A 20,483-nucleotide genomic window follows, 5' to 3' on the forward strand; every position below is an offset into this window, starting at 1 on the left:
GCTGCACACAAGTTTTCTGTTTAATTACTGGACTTGGATGTATGTTTTCACACCATAAGTGATATACTTGCCTAGTTAATGGGACAAAAGGTGTGAAGAAATTGAATGAAACCAGAGACATACGCTATGTCCTGCTTTCTTCTCCTGTCCATTTCCAAAGGAGAATACATTGAAAAGTAAAAAGGACTATAACTAATTACATGGAGACATTAATTAATCTGCAGACGAGGCAGATAATTGGCTCATGAATTTCAGCAGCACGAGGTTTAAGGTATTACATTTTGCTAAGAAAAATAAGGAGGTCACAAATTGCTTGGGGACAGAATTTGTCTTTCAAGATGGTGATCCAGTATCTGGTGTGAGTCTAGGTCTCAAATGCACTTAGGAGGGTGATGGGATTTCAATCTTAAAATTACTGTTGGGACTTCCACTATCACTTTTACAGGTGGCAGCTCATGAATAAGCTGTGGCTTTGTTTGTTGCCCTGTTCAGGACAACCAACTGCCCTCTTCAGAGGGCATTATTGGTAATGCCTCTGCGTTATTATTAAAAGCAGTTGTTAATGCTGAAACATGCAGAAATGTAGAAGAAAACTTTAACACTATGTCTTTGGAAAATCCTCTGGCTTAATCAAGTGGCTCTTTTCCTTGTCCAGCGCCTCTCTTTGAATGAAACAATTACCTTCATTCCCATTTTGACTGCTATTGGGAGGCCACATGTATTCAGTTAAATCGCCCCACCTGGCAGGGGGCAATCTGACCCAGCTCCCTATAATTTTACTGCCACCCCTACCCTATTGTGAACTTGCTCAGAAGCGAAAGTGTCTGGTAGTAAAACATATATATTGGTAAAGGTAGTAACAATGAAGTGAGCATTAGCATTTTGCAGAGATTTCAAAAAGTTGCAGTTATGCCAAACCTATATGCAACGTTGATAAAATCACATTTGGAGTAGTCTGTACAATTCTAGTTTCAAATTATAAAAAGGGTAAAGGAATTGGAGATGATGCGGAAGCTATTTACAAAATTAATACACCACAGGAAAGAATGAATAGGCTGGGTCTTTTTTTCTCTGTTATGGAGAAGAGCAAAATGCAGGGCCATCAATAAAAGACAGTCATCAAGAAATCCAATGGAGGAATTAATAAATTTTCAAACCAGCGACTTACAACAATGTGCAATTTGTGACCATGGGGTACATTTGAAGTAATGTGAAAGGTAAACATTGGCGAGAGAGGAAAGAATTGGAAGCTACTTTGTTATATTTAGGTCATAAAACCCATCCTCCTATTCAGTTTTCTGTCCCTCATGCGGTTTATTGCTGTGTGCAGAGAAATACTGACTTTCCAGTACAGATCACCACTTGGTGGGATACCGTTGCTATGCAGTGCAAAGTCTGTGACTGCCTTTTCTCTCATTCCGTACCTCCAATTTTCAACAAATTACCAGAAATGACCATAAGATAGGCCATTTAGCCCATTAAGTCTGCTGTGCCATTTGATTATGACTAATATGTTTCTCAACACCATTCTCTTGACTCCTTCCCAAAGTCCTGATCCCCTTATTAATCAAGAATCTATCTATTTCTGTTTTAAATGCACTTAATATCTTGGCTTCTGTGGTAATGAATTTCACAGATTCACCCTCTCATGCTGAAAAAAATGCCTCCTCAGCTCAGTTCTGAAGGGTCATCCCTTCACTCTGAGGTTGTGCCCTTGGTCCTAGTTACTCCTATTAGTGGAAACATCACCTTCACATCTATCCAGGTCTCTCAGTATTCTGTAAGTTTCAATGAGATCCCTCCTCATCCTTCTAAGCTCCATCCAGTACAGACCCTGAATCCTCAACTGCTTCTATGTAACAAGCCCTTTGTCCTCTGGATCATTTTGGTAGACCTCCTCTGGATTCCTCTAGTTCCAGCATGTCCTTCCTTAGATGTCTGCTTATGATATACAATATCACAAAGGATTCATTGACAAGTACAGTACTGATGAGGAGGAATTTACTTTTCAGAAGACTATTCATCTTTGGCGTCTTTACCCCATGGAACAGTAGAGGCTAGGTTTGACATGGGAGTTAGGGTTATGAGTTGCTGGCCAAAAAAAAATTGAGTGAAAGCCCTGATCGGTTCAACTGCTGTCTTGTTCAATATTAATGCAGGCTTGATGGGCCAAATGGTCTACTCATTGTTCTTTTAATATGTTTATATTCAATTATTAGGGTGCATAATTTATTTTAAAATTATTTTAAAATTATTTATTAAAATTGTTTAAACAGAATTGACTTCAAAGTAAATTTTGATTTTGGCAAATGCAAGAAACTCATTGTTGATGGTTTAGTTCATTCAGTAATAGAATTTTTGATGACGTCAAGCACATCTTAAAGCAACACTACTGTATTATAGTTTCCAGAATTTCAAAATAATTGCATTTTTAGACACAATTACAGGGGCTGACTTTGCATTTTCTTCAGATTTCTATATGCTGCAGAATAATACATTGTAGATCAATGTATTCACTCTGTAGTGCAATAGAAAGTGGTGCAGCATTTAGGATACTTAGGCATACTTGCACAAATAATATACTTCTTGAATAAAAACAGAAATAATGATGAAAATCTGCAGCCCTGACAGCATTTGTGGAAAATAAGAGTTAATGTTTTGAGTCTGGTGACTTTCTCAATACAATTCTTAACTTCTCCTTATCAATCTAACAATTGCCCTTAATTTCTGAGATGTTGGAAATTCAACATGATCCTCACTTCTATTGGTTACTATCACAGCAGCTTTACCATTCATTTCTACTAAATGGTTATTGAACTAATGAAAACAGCAGGGTGATAGGTGCTTGGCAAGTGAAATAAAAATCACTGTGGTGTATGATTAAGCTGCAGCCTTGGGCACAGAGCAGCCTTCAGGGCTCAACCTTGCAGGCTCAGAATTCTGCAGTGAGAAATGTGATCAGTATACTGTCCAACTGTTTTTTTCTAAAAGCAAACTCAGTTAATTAAAGCCACCAGAACAAATAGTCTGATACGATTATATTTTTGACTCAGTTGTGTTTTGCATGATAAGTTTTCTTTAAGAAGCCTGTGCATCAACTATTTAAGATACATGCAGAAACTGACCATGTGGAATTTAACTCATTTAACAGATACATCTGTGTAGTCTGAGTGAAATGTACTTGAATTAAGCAGTTAGATGCAAGGTGGATGTTTACCTCTAGATTTATTTTAATATTTCAATTGCTGAATGACCTGATTTATCTCGTACTCCTTTTAGCTTTGCTTTATTGAGTACAATGGATACAGGCTGTTATGATCCCAGCTAATAGTAATGCTGGTCATTAGATCTGAGTGAAATCTATAAGCCATGAGTTTTATTTTTGCTGTTTGTTAACTATGGTATCTGGTCACTGAACATGCTCACAAGATATTGTCAACGTATTTTTTAACAAAAGATCATGAAATGTTAATTTACAAATGCTAAACATTAACTATGTTACGGTACAGAAGAAGCATTTGAAATGAATTCATTACAAGTGTCATGAAGAAAAATTTAATCCGTTTATCCCCAATAACAACCTTTCAGATGCTTGCACCTCAGTAAAGAGTCTCCTCTTTAAAGCTCCTTGTTTGTTTGGGAACAATTGTTTTGGCAAATTTCTGCAATCGCTCTGCTATTTTCTATCTGTTCCTGAGACCCTTAATGAAGCTGACACCTCCTTCAACCATCTCTTCCATTGCCTTCTGCTAATGTAGATTTTCTATTGCTGACCTTCAAGCCACTTCTTTTCAATCCAGACAGTTTTAGAGACTGCTAAACTAATAGCACTCTGTTGCTACAGGCTTTCCCACTTCCTGAAACCTGCACATACTGCTCATCTTCTTCCAGATGGTTCCGACTTTGTGTTACATGATTCCAGTTATTAGTCAAGCAGTTTTTCTTACAACATTTTTCTAATGCGCAAACTGTTTATCTCAAGTGTTCATCCACATTAGTAAGTTGCGTGAAATCAGACTAGCTATAGACATGCCAGCACCACTCACTGTGATTGTCCTCCCTTTCGTATCACTCAGTATAGAAATATAATTCAAACCTAAAGCTAGACATCATTCCTCTACTTTATTTGGAAACATAGGTTCAAATAATGTAATGAATCTTCATCATAACTGAGTATGTCTCACATTCATGAAATACTGCTTTCTATGGTAATGAAAATGTTATGTGCCAGAAATTTATGCTTTACAAAAATTCCAAAATACAACTTGCTATCTATTAGACTAAAGGCACTCTGAATGATGCCTTTCAAACCAGCCTGTTATATTTTGCTAAACTGGTTTACTGTAAACATATGTTTTTGTTTCTTAACTACTGTAATTTTAATCATATCATTTAATTTCACAAAAAGTTGCAAGATTAATTTTGTGTTAGCTTTATTGGACTTAATGTGTATAGTGTACCACCACTGCTCATGCTGTATGAACTATCTTGGGGATCTACAGAGTCTAGTGTGATAGGAAGACTACCTGATAGTCTAATCATAAAAGCCACTTATCATAAATACAGAGCAGTTTAATAATATTTTCTAATTAACCTGATCAGAAATTGTATTACACAGCTGCAGAGCAAATGGGATTGAATCCAGGTTTTCTGGTTCAGAGATAGGGACATTGCCACTGTGCCAAAAGAGCCCTACAGTGTAGTATATTGCATGAAATCAAGTATGCACAAGTCACAATGATGTAATAGAAATATGTTTTGAAGATTGTTGAAAGCCCAGATTGTAGGTGATTATCTTTTGAGAGTCTAAGCTGTTTTACCCCCTTCCAACCACAACCCTCCCTTCAAAATCAAGTCCAGAAAATATCATTGTAGTTAGTGGTACATATTAGCAATTCTCTGCACTAATTCCTTTTGATCCTTATACCTGTGTACAGCAGAGGAGTTATTTGATTTCTTATTGTAGTAAGTGCTGCCCAAAGTACCTTTTCTGCTGTTACCTGGCATTTTTTATGTCTTATGTTGTTCAATCCCCATTGTGACTTCTTTTCAGTCTTCTCTCCCATTCACTTGCTTGCTTTCTTGCATCCAAGTAGTATTCATTAAATTGTCTTTCTTTTTTAAAGTGAGAGTTCTCCACTTAATTGAAATACTTAATTTCAAATTGTTAGAACACCACATAATGGAATCAGTATGTATGGAAAAGAAAATGGCTTTGTTCAAAAGGAAACCAATTGAGAAAAAAAAACTGATTTTCCAAATAAGACCAACTTAAAACATCTTGAGGGTCAGAGATGAAAATAAAGTAAACCTGAGCATAACTAACTACTCAAAGTAATTGAAGCAAACACAATATATCCTGCTTACACTATCCAATATTAGTACATTTTGTCCTGAATTTTTCATTTCCCATGTTAGAATGGAATGGAAACAGAACAACAAAACAAAATAGCCAACTTGCAGCGAGGTCAGAAATCTCACCTCCGTTTCCATCCTCTGCTGTTTCCACACGAGTAGAGATAGAAGCGGACTTTAGAATTAATCTACTTCTGTTATCGAGACAAATTAGATTATTGTGGGCCTGTTAAGATCCAATCCAGTCCAAGTTTCTCAATCTCTGGTAAGATGGCTATAGCCCAACAGTTGACTGAAATGAGACCAGCTCGTTATGGAAGGACAAGGTTGGGCTTGTGCTTTTGAGAAAATGCAGTGTGAAGTCACACTGACGAGGCTAAACATAACAAAGAGGTCCTATCTAATTGTATAAAAATTAACTGATTTTAGAAGTGTATCACCAGCTTTTACAGCTTCCAGACTACTCACGCCATCTGAATTGCACAAAATTTGAACTTTTGGAAATTTTCTCCAAAAACAAATGACAACTGCAACCATGTTTATTGATCTGGGCCAGACCATGGTCCATTTTCCTGGTGATATGCCCTCCATTTCTGCTAACCCAGCCTGTAATTAGACCAGACTCCATCTTTGGAATCATTAAAGCTGTGAATCCAGGAAAATCACACTTCTCATAGACTGGTAATGGAGGCAGGTTTGCAAGGCAGAATTGACCGTCATGAAAGGTAAAATCTGGTTCACCTATCTTTGTAAGAAAAGTGAGTATAGTGGCAAGTGAACAAAAGGCTGATGGCATTTAAGAGCACATGGCATAATGTCACGTCCTCTGACAATGGGTGCATGTGCAGATGTAATTGCAAGCTATTAAAATGAATGGCTTTGGTTTAGTTGTAACCCATCAGTTACAGAGCACTATGAAAACAATTCGGAGAGCTACTTTGAATTGCATACACAGTTGGAAAGAAATATATGGGCTTCTGGGAGCCATATGTTTTGGTTAGTTTTTCCCCTCCTTGTAATACTGAACTGTTCTATCGGGGGAATTTCTACAAAGAGGAGGCAAAACTGCAAAAATACAGATTTGTTTTGAGTATGGCCTTGTATTATAAATGAGATTTGAATCAGTTTTGGGCTGAAGTAAACCACTGCAGAGACCGGGTCTGTACTGGGACTAATTTGAAGGCACAAAAGTGCAAACAGCAGATTTGCTGCCACATCAGTTTGATTCCATTTGCCATACAAGCTCTTATACTGTTTGCACAAAATGAGGGAAGAAAATGGGAGAAGTCGAGTTTTATTTGCTTAACGGTTACTTCAAATGGGCACCACTTTGAGTCAGAAATGTTAACCGAGCAATTCAATCAACAGTGTAAATTGAACAATGGAGCATGGTTAAAGAAGGATGTGCTGAAAGCAAGGTATCAATACAATAATGGATTTATACTCTCCAATCTGATCTACACCATTGCAATCCAGTTACCAACACAAATGTTAAAAAAAATCTGTTAAGTTCATATCAAAATAAAGATAAAAAGTTTGAGCTAAAATATTCATTTGTTTTGACAAGGCTGTCTTTTTTGATGTCAACAGTATTTTGTAAACAATTAGTACATTTTCTGTTAGATTTGGAAGTATGCTTGTGAGTATACCTGATGATCTTCTATGTGGATTTGCATCATACTTTACAATCAAAAGTAATTGAAAATGAATGATAGTGAATATTGCTGCAAAACTATTTGCTTGTATTTATTTCAGCTGAATAAAGTGAAAGATTTATATGAGAAGATAAATGAGCAATGTGAAGCTTACAAGGAATTAATCTGGTCACAAAATGAAAATCGTGAGGTAGGAATTTCATTGATCTGTTCAGTTTTTAAAAATACATGTATTTAATCCTTTATGTATTTGCTTGGCTGTTGTGTCTGGCTTAATTTAGAAATTATGAATTCCACGTGATTAGCTTGATATGAAAGAAAGTCAAGTTCTGTTTTGGAAAACATTTACATATTAATTATACCTTTTTAAAGCATGTGATTTTGCAGTTGGGCTTATGTATGACAAATTTGCAGCAATATATTTATTTTGAGTTGCAATAGCAATTTTGAACTGGCGGAAGTAGGAAGTTAAATGTGTTTTGAATTGTAGCCAGCACTTCAGTCTCTGATGATAGCTATGGATGTATTGTCAATAGCTTACAATTAAGGTGCTGTGCACCCACAGAATCCATTAGGACACAAAAAGGATTCCGCCAAAAATACTGCACATCACACTTATTAGCCTTAATGTTTTGATTCACACCCACAAATGATTTTCGGCCTTTGGATAAATGATGCCAAAGGCTACATTAGCAATTTAGTTGAATCCAATATTTATTATTAAAATCAGCAAGTGCTGAAAATACTCAGCAGGTTTGGCACTATATATGGAGGGAGAAACCAAATTAAGGTTTCAACTCAAATATGACTCTTCAGAACTAAAGGAAGGTGGAATATGTGATCTGTTTTATGCCACTGAATCTAGGAAGAAAGAACAATGGGAGTATCTGTCATAGGGTACGAGGTAGAAAGATTAAATGACTAATGTGTCATGGAACAAAAGATAAAGCAAATGATAATGGCTGCAGCAAAGAAACAAATGTTGTTAGCTCGGTAGGCTAGATGTCTAGCATGTACCTCAGTCCATTCATATACAATCAGGACCCAAAACCTAGGACTCTGGGGCTTTGGGATGCTTGGGTAAACAGTCCAGACCAGGGCCGGTACCCATGATTTCTGTCCATGCTCTTAAATCAACAGGTTTCTTTCTGATGATTTCATTATTTGAGAGAGAGTCATTTTTAACTATTGGATTATCAGCTTCTTTTTTGGAAACTGCTGAAATGTAAATTTTAGACAACATACAAATCAGAATGTTGAACTTTTCATTATGTATGGGTCATACTGTAGATTATTATAAAACCTTCATATTAGAATAGTCATTTAGTTATGTCAAAAAGTATATTGGAGGCCATTATAGTTCTTCACAGAACTTGTTTCATTGTAAATGTCTCATTTCCAAGCAGCATTAAAAAGTGTTTGGAAATCCAAGTATTTTTTACACCTGCCTCCAGCTTTACCAAGGTATGCTTGTTCTTTTCTGAGTTAGTTTACTCATTCAGGTAAAAGTACTGAAGTTAGTAACGTGTAAAATGGTTTTGGTATCTTATAGAAGAGTTAGTGAGCTGAAGGAACTGGTAATTAAATTGCCCTTGATTAAGTTGTGTACCAAGTTTCTCTTGAGGTTTTTTTTAGAATTTCACTGGCATTAATAAATTCTCACAGTCCTCTTCCTGTAGATTTTCAGTTTGAACACCAATTTTGTGTTGTCTTTGCCAATGAAGATGAAATGTTGGAATTGGAACAGTAAAATTTCGCTTGTTATTACTAAGTGATAAAGGCATTTGGAAGATCTTTGATTTTAATTAACATGGACTCTTGTTCTTCAGAAAGTTCATGAAGACCTGACATCTGCTAATAAAAAGTTAAATCATTGGCGGAGTGAATGTTCTGAGAAAGATGCACTGATTGATGCTATGAGCGTGGAGCTACAAAATTTGAAACATAGCTTTCAGAGAGAAAGAAATTCTGTTGCTGAGGCTAAAAATGAAATTCAGAAACTTGCAAGGGCTCATCAAAAGGATACAGAGGTATTGTGATGAATTGCAAGATATTTTCAATATTTGTTAATGGTTGGGTGTATGAATCATCATTGCACATTGTGCATGGTATTTCTGATTTTTGTTGCTTTTGGCAGCTATTGCACTTGATTTAGGTTTTGTAATGAGAATACTACATCATTCACTTATGTAATTATTGCTGTTTAGCTTTTGTTACAAATAACAGGCCTGATACAAATACTTTTTTGTAATGAAACTGTTAACTGCCTCTGATTTTAGCAGTGAGAATGCAAACATTTTGATAATTTCTTATTAAAGTCCTGTTGATTATCTCTTGATTAACTTGTAATGACATTATATTCATTAATGTATGATTGTGAATACATCATAAATATCATAAACAAAAACTAATATTATTACCTTCATTTAGTTAACTGTTAGTTACAGGAAATAATTTCACTCAAATGAGAGTTCTTGTGGTGATTGAACACCTTAAGTTTTACTCTTAGAAATCATGATTTTAGCTTAAACATTCAAGCAAGGTTTTAATTTGTAATTACTCATGCACCAAGTTTTCTATGATGCTTTATGCACTTGTGAGCCCCATGAATTATTTACAATTTCCATCAAATTCTATTTCCCTTACCCACCAACTCCCAAGTTGTTTTAATCAAAGATGTCAATCTCCAACAAGATTCCTTGCTATACTGGAGGGCACGTAGGATGCATGAGCTGCCTTATCTCCTTGAAAAGCAAATACATATTGGGATTGCAAATTCTTATAATAGTTGGCTTCTGGGCTGTGACATGATAACCTGTATATAACAGTAGTGAAGACCAATCAAGAAAATGTTGATTCTACTGCAAACTCTCCAGGACATGAGTGGTCACAATCCCTTGAAAGGGAAGATAAAAAAAATCCCCAATTCGATTCAGGAATTATTTAAGTAGTTGAACAGAAAGGAAAAGAACATCCCAAGGATGAGACTGGGAGACAAGGGAAGGAGGACTGACCCTATCTTTCTGTGGGAAGCAATTTGTCTTTCTTTAGGTAGTGGTATCACTTCTATACCTGCTTCAGGATAAAGCAGATTGCTGCAGACAGTGAGATCTTGGGATCTCCAACAGAAAGTAGGCTCACACAATTGCCAACTTTTGAGTAAAATTAAAGATTTTGAGGGAATTAGACCCACTCGGACAAATGAATCAATAGTAGGATCATTTGAAATTTGTTGCATAGTAGGCTAATCTGCAGATTTAGATGAATGTTCAACAGTAGTATTAGGCATTTTCACCACAAGATCTGTGTTGGTTGTAAGAAGGACAGCTGGTATTAGAAATTCTTCAGATACTTGTTTGGTAGTCAACACTGTGATCTGGTGCTTCTGTAATCTCTTAAAATGTGGGATGGCATTTGCACAATAATCCAATGTAGTATGTTTACTTTCTTTTGTTGCACATCATTGTTACATGAACCCCGTTCTGTTGCTTAACAATACTATGCAGGGGAAAAAAAAAACTTTTTTTATGGCTCCCCTTGAAATTTTGCTGATTTTTAAAAGGTTTTGGAGGCTACTTTATTCTCACGAGCTCATTTATTAGCTGATGCTATCACTTGGTAAAAAATATATTGTGTTGACATTTGGAGTATATGAAATTGCATGCAATCTATTATTATGAATCACCAATACCCTCAGTTATCAACTTTGCATTAAAACCACAATGCAGAAGGAAAATTTTAAGTCCCTAACCATAATATTTAAATTGATACAAGATAATGAGCATAGTTTGATGTTACAACTGTGGGAGGTGTCGTGAAGTCCAGTACACTGACTTTGTCTTTACTCTAACTGTGTTGAGTCAATTATGAAAATGGCTAACTGCTTCTCTTTTGTGCTGTTAAGAATGAGAGACGTTCATCAGGTTGCTTTAATAAAATCAAAATGGTATGCTTCTTACAAAACAAAACTTATTCTTAATATAAATAATGAACATTGGATGATATCTAAGCTTGGAATTGAAACTAATTGCCTGAAATGTAAATACACACATACCTGTGCACAAATGTAAATGTTAAAAATCACACTACACCAGATTATGGTCCAACAAGTTTATTTGGAAGCGCTAGCTTTCAGAGACTGCTCCTTTATCAGGTGGTTGTGGAGTATAAGATCATAAGACACAGTATTTCTAGCAAAACTTTACAGTGTGATACAATTGAAATTATATTTTGAAGAAAACTCGGATTGTTCGTTAAGTGTCTCATCTTTTAGAATGACCATGTTGGTTTCAGTTCTTTCAACTGTAAATTCCAGAACTTTTTAAAAAAATGTTTCATTCTCAAGTGAACTTTAACAATAGGTGTCATATCAGCTCAGATAATGCATTGAAGGGGTGAGGTGCCCTGTGTGAGGCTGTCTGTGCCATAGTGTTCAGACTGATTCTATTTCTAAAAAGGGATTTATAGATTCATGCAGTTTTTGAGCAAAATAAAATGTAATTATGCAAGTACAAATTCACCCTAAAAACTTATATGTGTGTGTGTGGGTGGGGGTGTGTAAGTGTCTGTGAGACAGTATTTGTATGAGTGTGAGTGTAAAGTGATAGAAATCTGTGAGAGGGTGTGTATGTGTGAGTGTATGAGAGAGAGCTTTAGATTAGATTAGATTACTTACAGTGTGGAAACAGGCCCTTCGGCCCAACAAGTCCACACCGACCCGCCGAAGCGCAACCCACCCATACCCCTACATTTACCCCTTACCTAACACTACGGGCAATTTAGCATGGCCAATTCACCTGACCCGTACATCTTTGGACTGTGGGAGGAAACCGGAGCACCCGGAGGAAACCCACGCAGACACGGGGAGAACGTGCAAACTCCACACAGTCAGTCGCCTGAGTCGGGAATTGAACCCGGGTCTCTGGTGCTGTGAGGCAACAGTGCTAACCACTGTGCCACCGTGCCGCCCATATTTTTTAATTAAACAACCATTGCTAGTTTATGCATCTCTCCAACCCCATTTTGTTAGCAGTTCACAGCAGTTGTTATTAGATTAGATGTTATTAGATTAGGCATCAACCGGAATGTGTATGAGAGAGGATCTGTATGCATGTTGTGTAGTGCAGTGGGGTCACCTGTAGTGTGACGTGAACCCGAGGTCCCGGTTGATGCCTTCCCCATGTGTACCGAAATTGGCCATTAGCCTCTGCTCGGCCACTTTGCATTGTTGTCTGTCCCAAATTCCATCTTGGAGGATGGTCACCTGAAGGTCTGAGGTTGAATGTCCTGGACTGCTGAAGTGTTCTCCAATTGGAAGGGAACACTCCTGTCTGTTGATTGTTGTGAGGTGTCCATTCATCCGTTGCTGTAGCCTCTGCTTGGTCTCGCCAATGTATCATGCCTCAGGGCACCTTTGCCTGCAGTGTATGAGATAGACACTGTTGCCTGAGTCTCATGACTGCCTGCCGCATACATGGTAGGTGGTGTCCCATTTGTAATGGTGGTATCCGTATCGACACTCTGACATCTTGCAGCATCCGCCATGACAGGGTTGTATAGTGTCGTCCTGAAGGATAGGCATTTGCTGTGAACAACGATCAGTTTGAGATTTGGTGGTTGTTTAAAGGCGAGAAGTGGAGGTGTAGGAAAGGTCTTGGCGAGATGCTCATCCTCAGTGATAATATGTTGCAGGCAGCGAAAAACAGGGTGTAGTTTTTCGGCTCCTGGGAAATACCGGACAATGAAGGGTACACTGTTGGTTGCAGTTTGTGTCTGTCTCCGGAGGAGGTCATTATGGTTTTTCGCTGTGGCATATCGAAACTGGTGGTCGATGTTGAGCATCGTATGCTGTTCTAATGAGGGCATTCTTGTTCTTCCAAGTGCCCTTCATGTTCCTCCTCATCTGAACAGATGCCGTGTATGCGTAGGGCTTGTCTGTGGGGGATGGCTGTTTTAATATGTTTTGGGTGGAAGAAGCATTGTGAAGTTAGAAGAAGGTGCTGAGGCGCCCATCTTTGATAGAGATGCATATGTACAAGAATGAAACAGATACTGGAGAGTAGTCCATGGTGAGTTTGATGGTGGGATGAAACTCATTGATATCATTGTGTAGCTGTTTCAGTGACTCCTTGCCATGGGTCCAGAGGAAGAAAATGTCAGCAATATGTCTGGTTTATAGTGTTGGTTGGAGACCCTGCATAGAGAACAAGTCTTGTTCGAACCTGTGCATGAAAATGTTGACATATTGGGGTGAAGATTTAGTCTGTTTTATGAGTCTGGATGAAGAACTGGTTGTCAAAGGTGAAACATTGTGGTCGAGGATAAAGTGGATGAGTTGTAGCACCATGTTCAGAGATTGGCTGTTGTTGACGTTGAACACCGCAATGTTGTCATTGTGGGGGATGCTGGTGCAGAATGCTGAAATGTCTATTGTGACGGTCCATGGGTGCTGAGTTTCTGAAAGAAATCTGTAGTGTTATGACAGAAGCTGGGGTCCTCTGTACAATGGGTTTCAAGATGCTTTCGACATAGCTAGAGAGGTCTCACAAAGGGTCCCATTGCCTGATATGATGGGATGTCCTGGTGTGTTGGCTTTGTGTATCTTTGGAAGGCAGTAGAAGTTGCCTACACGAGAAGTACATGGGCTGGGGGCACATGGGGAACTCTGAAGGACTGGATCCAAATTCCTGATCACTGTATTTAGTTCATGGATGTGCTCTTTGGCTGGATCAGCCAGTAGTTGCTTGTTGTTTTCCTGGTTGTTCAGTTGTTGGTACACTTCCTTGCAATAATCTGTTCTATTCTGAATGATGATGGCTCCTCCTTTATCTGCTAGTTTGATGACAATATGGTGATTGGTTTTGAGAATATGGATGGTGTTGCATTGTGATCGGGTGATACTTTGCTCTACCTTGAGGTTGATAAATCTGGCATTTATACATTTCTTGATGGTTTGAGCATACATGTTAAGCCCAGGGCAGCGGCCCTCCAGTGGGGTCTACGTGGACTCCTTTGGTTGCCCCTCTACGGATCTGTGATGACTGTTACGGTTCCTCAGGGGGTTCATTGGGTGGTTGTGGAGTATATGATCGTAAGACACAGAATGTACAGCAAAAGTTTACAGTATAATACAACTGAAATTATATATTGAAAAAGACCCGGATTGTCTGTTAAGTCTCTCATCTTTTAGAGTGACCATACTGGTTTCAGTTCTTTCATACGAAAAACCCTGTTGCCTAATGGTTTGGAAATAGGAGAGAAGCTGATACCCTTACACATCACAGGATTTCCTGTCAACAAAATAAAAATGCTGTCTCGCATAAACTGATTTTAGAACCTCAGTTCTGATTATACTCAACCTAGATTCAAATCTTTGGGAATTAATCATTGCCCATCTCTTCAATTTTTATAAGGTAGTCAGAAATACTGATATTTGGAAACTCTTAGCAGGTTCCCAGAGGAACTTATACTGAGAAAAAGATTTCAGGGGAGACTTGTAGCTTCTGCATTGTGTGTATTTTCCTAGTCGCTTCTGACCTTGGGCAAACTTAAACAGACATTGCACGTTCATTTGCAAGGAATTCATTACCTTGGTAATTTGAAATTTTCATGGATTCCAAGCTAGGGAAATATTCCTTAGGCAAGAACTTTCAAAGGCTGATTGGGGGCAGATGTTTGCAGGAAAAGGGACAGATGGAAAATGGGAAGCTTTGAGAAATGAGATAACGAGAGTCTAGAGAGAGTATATTCCTGTTAGGGTGAAAGGAAGGGCTGGTAGGTATAGGGAATGCTGGATGACTAAAGAAATTGAGGGTTTGGTTAAGAAAAAGAAAGAAGCATATGTTCGGTATAGACAGGATAGATCGAGTGAATCCTTAGAAGACGATAAATGCAGGAGGAGTATACTTAAGAGGGAAATCAGGAGGGCAAAAAGGGGACATGAGATAGCTTTGGCAAATAGAGTTAAGGAGAATCTAAAGGTCTTTAACAAATACATTAAGGACAAAAGGGTAATTATGGAGAGAATAGGGCCCCTCAAAGATCAGCAAGGTGGCCTTTGTGTGGAGCCGCAGGAGATGGGGGAGATACTAAATGAGTATCTTGCATCAGTATTTACTGTGGAAAAGGACATGGAAGATATAGATTGTAGGGAAACAGATGGTGACATCTTGAAAAATGTCCATGTTAAAGAGGAGGAAGTGCCACTCTTCTTGAAATGTATACAAGTGGATAAATCCCCAGGACCTGATCAGGTGTACCCTAGAGCTCTGTGGGAAGCTAGAGAAGTGATTGCTGGGCCTCTTCCTGAGATATTTGCATCATCACTAAACACAGGTGAAATGCCAGAAGACTGGAGATTGGATAACATGGTGCCACTGTTTAAGAAGGGTGGTAAGGACAAGCAGGGAACTCTAGACCAGTGAGCCTGACGTGGATGGTGGGTAAGTTGTTGGAGGGAATGCTGAGGGACAGGATATATACGTATTTGGAAAGACAACGACTGATTAGGGATAGTCAACATGGCTTTGTGCATGGGATGTCATGTCTCATTAACAAAGAGCATTGATAAGGGCAGAGTGGTAGACGTGATCTATATGGACTTCAGTAAGGTGTTCGACAAGGTTCCCTATGGGAGACTGATTAGCAAGGTTACATCTCATGGAATACAGGAAGAACTTGGCTGAAAGGTAGAAGACAGAGTGGTGGTGGAGGGGTATTTTTCAGACTGGAGGCCTGTGATCAGTGGAGTGCCACAAGGATTGGTGCTGGGACCACTACTTTTCGTCTTTTATATAAATGATTTGAATGTGAGCATAAGAGGAATAGTTAGTAAGTTTACAGATGACACCAAAATTGGAAGTGTAGTGGACGGCAAAGACGGTTACCTCGGATTAAAACAGGATCTTGATCAGACGGGCCAATGGGCTGAGAAGGGACAGATGGAGTTTAATTTAGATAAATGCAAGGTGCTGCATTTTGGGAAAGCAAATCTTAGCAGGACATATACACTTAATGGTAAGGTGCCAGGGAGTGTTGCTGAACAAAAAGACCTTGGAGTGCACGTTCATAGCTCTTTGAAAGTGGAGTTGCAGGTAGATTGGATAGTGAAGAAAGTGCTTTCCTTTATTCGTCAGCATATTGAGTACGAGTTGGGAGGTCATGTTGTGGCTGTACAGGACATTGGTTAGGCCACTTTTGGAATATTGCATGCAGTTCTGGTTCCCTTCCTATTGGAAAGATGTTGTGAAACTTGAAAGGATTCAGAAAAGATTTACAAGGATGTTGCCAGGAGAGTTTGAGCTTTAGGGAGAGGTTGAATAGGCTGGGGCTGTCTTCCCTGGAATGTCGGAGGCTGAGGGGAGACCTTATAGAGGTTTATAAAATCATGAAGGGCATTGATAGGATTAGTAGACAAAGTCTTTTCCCTGGGGTGGGGGAGTCCAGAACTAAAGGCCATAGGTTTAGGATGAGAGGGGAAAGATATAAAAGAGACCTAAGGTCAATTAATTCACACAAAAGATGGTACGTGTATGGAATGAGCTGCCAGAGGAAGTGGTGGAGGTTGGTACAATTGCAACATTTAAAAGGCATCTGGATGGGTATATGAATAGGAAGGGTTTGGTGGGATATGGACCGGGTGCTGGCAGGTGGGACTAGATTGGTTTGGGATATCTGGTCGGCATGGACCGATGGGTAGCACCGAAGGGTCTGTTTCCATGTTGTATATCTCTATGATTCAAACTGGTCATAGAAACTGTTTGTTGTTCTTTGCAGTCACCTTTATCCACCTCTTGATTCGTCTTCTTCCCCATTCCCCAATCCCCAAACTATTTTGTAGCATTTATATGCATCTTGTAGCCGCCTTTTCCCTCCATATGGGCCTTGCATCTCCTCCAGCTACCCAAGCCCATCCCTTTTTCAGCTCCCCCTTCGATCTTAATCCACTTTGTTGCCTCGTTCTCTCTCTCCATTCCTAACTACTCTATCTCATGCTGTTATGATCCCAGTTGATGGTTCTACTTGATCATATTTCTTCAAATTTTGTCGATGTGGTGGTTAGTCATTGAAACACAAAATGTAGAGTTTTATTTTGAACAACAGAACAAAGTTTATTACAGGACAGACAATAGCAATAACAGTCTTGATATAGAAGGCAGTTTTGAAAGTCTTAATCGTAGAGCAAATGATGCCAGATCATGTTCAAAATCACACCTCACCAGTTTATAGTCCAACAGGTTGTGGAGTATAAGATTGTAGGACACAGAATTTATGGCAAAAGTTTACAGTGTGAACTGAAATTATATATTGAAAAACACTTGGACTGTTTAAGTCTCTCATCTTTTAGAAGGTCGTGTTGGTTTCAGTTCTTTAATATGTAAATCCCAGAACTTCCTTAAAGTTACATTCTCAATTGAGCTTTAACAATAGGTGCCATGTTGGCCCAGAAAATGCATTGAAGGTGTGAGGTGCCCTGTGTGATGCTGTCTGTCCCCCAATGTTCAGTCTAATTCTAATCTAAAAAAGGGATTTACAGAATCCTGTAGTGAATGTCAGAATCCTGACATTCTGTTAGTGACTCAGATGATTACTGACTAATGTCCATTTTAATAATTTTTTCAATAAAGACACAAAGAATGAGAAAAGTCGAAGTTGGTTTAATTTTTTTTGAGTCATTTTGCAAGTCACTGCTTATGTTTATATTTCATAAAGAGAATTCAAAGTTTGCTAGCTTCCTAAAGTACTTTCCTTCCTTCTGACATCATTTCTTGCAGAACAATCTGATTATGCAGTTTCCATTTTATTGCTGACCCCAAAATGTGTATTCACTCTTATGACTTCACCTAATTTAGTTTACAAATAAGTTGGTGGGAAAAATAAACAGAACTCTCTGCAGCTGAGTTAGTGTTTCAACTGGAAATCTGTACAGCAGACAAATTATAATTTAGAAAAAAAGTGTCACTACTTTTTGATGCTGTCAAGTCTTCAATTAAATTCTCAAGTTAGTGCTACAAGCTAATGTATTTTAATATTTTGATTTAATTTGTCATCTAACCAGAATTTCCAAGGTACTGCTTGAAACTCTGCTGAAACACTGAAGAGAAAACATAAAAACAAGAGTAGGCCAGACAGTTTGTGCCTGCTCCACTATTCATAATCCCAGAATTGTTGTGGTGCAGAAAGATTAATTTAACCATCCGACATTATCACCATATCTATTGATTTTATTTTTGTGGAAATCTATTAATTTCTGTCTTGAAACTGCTTAATGGTTGAGCTTTTGAAGATAGAGCCCCTGCAAGGGGGTCTAGATCTTCACTTTCACAGCTGTCTGGGGTAGAGAATTTCAAAGATTGACCAATGAAGAAATTCTTCCTCATCTCGGTTTTAAATAGCCTACCCTTTATTCTGAGATGCTATCTCTGGTTTTCGACTCATCACCAAGGGAAACTATCTCATTTACATTCACTTTGTCACATTCTGGAAGAATTTTGTAAGTTTTAGTGAGGTCACCCCTCATTCTTCAAAACTCCAGAGAGTACAGATCCAGTTTCCTCAATCTCTGTCCTCATAAACAATTCTATCATCCCAGAGATTAATCTAGTTAACCTCTATAAACATGAGAAAGGTACAAGAGTAGGCCACTTGGTCCGACCATTCATTGAACAAGGCTTGGTCTGATTTTAACCTCAAATCTACATTCCTGCATATCTCCGATAATCTTTCATCCCCCTACAACTTCCTTAACAATTTTTAAAATTCTGCACTACTGCCTTTTGAAGGAGGGAATGTCAAAGATTCAACCCTCTCAGAGAAAAATGTTTCCTCATTTCTGTTTTAAATGAACACCCACTTATTTTTAAAATATGACCCCTATTTCTGGTTTCTCCCATTCATGAATGTCTCCTGAGCACAAATTGTATTGAACCCATGCACACTTTAACAACTTTTTCCCCTTAATAAGAAATTCAGTCTTGATTTGTTTGGACAAAGTGAATTTTCAACATGGCTTTTTAACATTTGTTGTCTGTGTAACCATTTGCCAGTCAAATGTTGTCAATAATAAATATTTCTAAACTTCATGATGAGACAGAATATTGCCAAATGTTAATTCAATATAAGGGTTTTCAAACTTATTATTATGAGCCTTTGTGGTTTAAGTTAGGTGATAATAAAGTTAATATTGAACCTGAAGATTTGTAACACCACATTGGTTTAAGAGTGTATTCTTTTTTTGTGAGCAATTTGTGGAGAAATCAACTATTGTCATAGACTGAGACAGCATGAAAACAGACCCTTCAGCCCACCATGGCTGTGCTGAACAGCAAATACCAGTGATTTGGAGGTGCCAGTGTTGGACTGGGGTAGACAAAGTTAAGAATCAGACAACACCAGGTTATAGACCAACAGGTATATTTGGAAGGACTAACTTTCGAAGCACTGCTCCTTCATCAGGTGGTCATCAAAAGCTAGTGCTTCCAAATGCACCTGTTGGACTATAATGTGGTGTTGTGTGATTTTTAGCAAATACCAAACTACACTACTCCTATTTACTAGCACTTGGTCCATAGTCTATTATGCCCTCGCATTTTAAGTGCTCATCCAGTAGCTACTTAAATGTTGCGAAAGTACCTGACTCAACCCCTTTCCCAGGCAGCATGTTCCATATTTCTACCACAATCTGGGTCAATGTTTTTTTCTCTCAGATCTTCTGGAAGCCACTTAATCCTCACTTAGACATCTGCCATGGGGAAAAGATTCTCACAATCTACCCTGCCTATGCCTCATAATTTTGTCATACCTCAATGAGATTGCCTGTCAGCCTCCTCTGCTTCATGGGAAACAAACTCAGCCCATCCAATCTCTCATAATTGAGACTTTTCATTCCAGGCAACAACTGGTGAATTTCCTCTGCATCCTGTCCAGTGCAAGCACATCTTTATGATAGAGTGATGACAAGAACTGTTTACAGTATTCCATCTTTGGTCTAACCAAAGTTTTATTTAGTTGTAACAAGACTTCCTTGCTCCTATAGTCTCCTATAATATTGAAACTTCAACCACTTTACCATCTTCATTCCTGAGAATTAGGTCTAGCACTGCGCTGTCTCTAGTAGGATTATCCACAAAAAGCTCTTCTGGGTACATCTGAAAAATGCCACCCCATCTAATCCTTTCACACTCAGGCTATCCCAGTTAATGTTAGCAAACGTAAAATCCCTGACAACCTTAACCCCTGGTTTTTTCACTCCTTTATGTGATTTGCCTACATATCTGTTCTTCTATATCCCCTTAGCTGTTGGGAGGCCAGTAGTAATGGCCATGTTTTTATTTTTAAGGTGTACCCAGATGACCTCATTTGAAGACCCTTCTAGTAGATCTTCCCTTATTACTGCAGTGATGGTTTTTCTTTATCAATAATGCTCTGCCTCCATCTCTCTTCCATTTCCCTTTCATGCCTGAAACCTCTATTTTC

At 38.3% G+C, this 20,483-nt stretch overlaps 1 protein-coding gene across 4 annotated transcripts in view; it reads left to right on the forward strand.

The window, feature by feature from the left end:
* The window catches only part of LOC132824973 (coiled-coil domain-containing protein 171-like), a 265,522-nt gene that overhangs the window by 99,448 nt on the left and 145,591 nt on the right, over positions 1–20,483 (forward strand). For all 4 annotated transcript variants that reach the window (XM_060839917.1, XM_060839908.1, XM_060839927.1 and 1 more), the window contains 2 exons: positions 7,111–7,200; positions 8,840–9,040. In XM_060839917.1, the coding sequence (XP_060695900.1) occupies positions 7,111–7,200; positions 8,840–9,040 (291 nt within the window). The remainder of the gene's footprint in view (positions 1–7,110; positions 7,201–8,839; positions 9,041–20,483) is intronic.

Source organism: Hemiscyllium ocellatum, chromosome 2, assembly GCF_020745735.1.
Source record: "Hemiscyllium ocellatum isolate sHemOce1 chromosome 2, sHemOce1.pat.X.cur, whole genome shotgun sequence".
In the NCBI taxonomy this organism is placed as follows: domain Eukaryota; kingdom Metazoa; phylum Chordata; class Chondrichthyes; order Orectolobiformes; family Hemiscylliidae; genus Hemiscyllium; species Hemiscyllium ocellatum.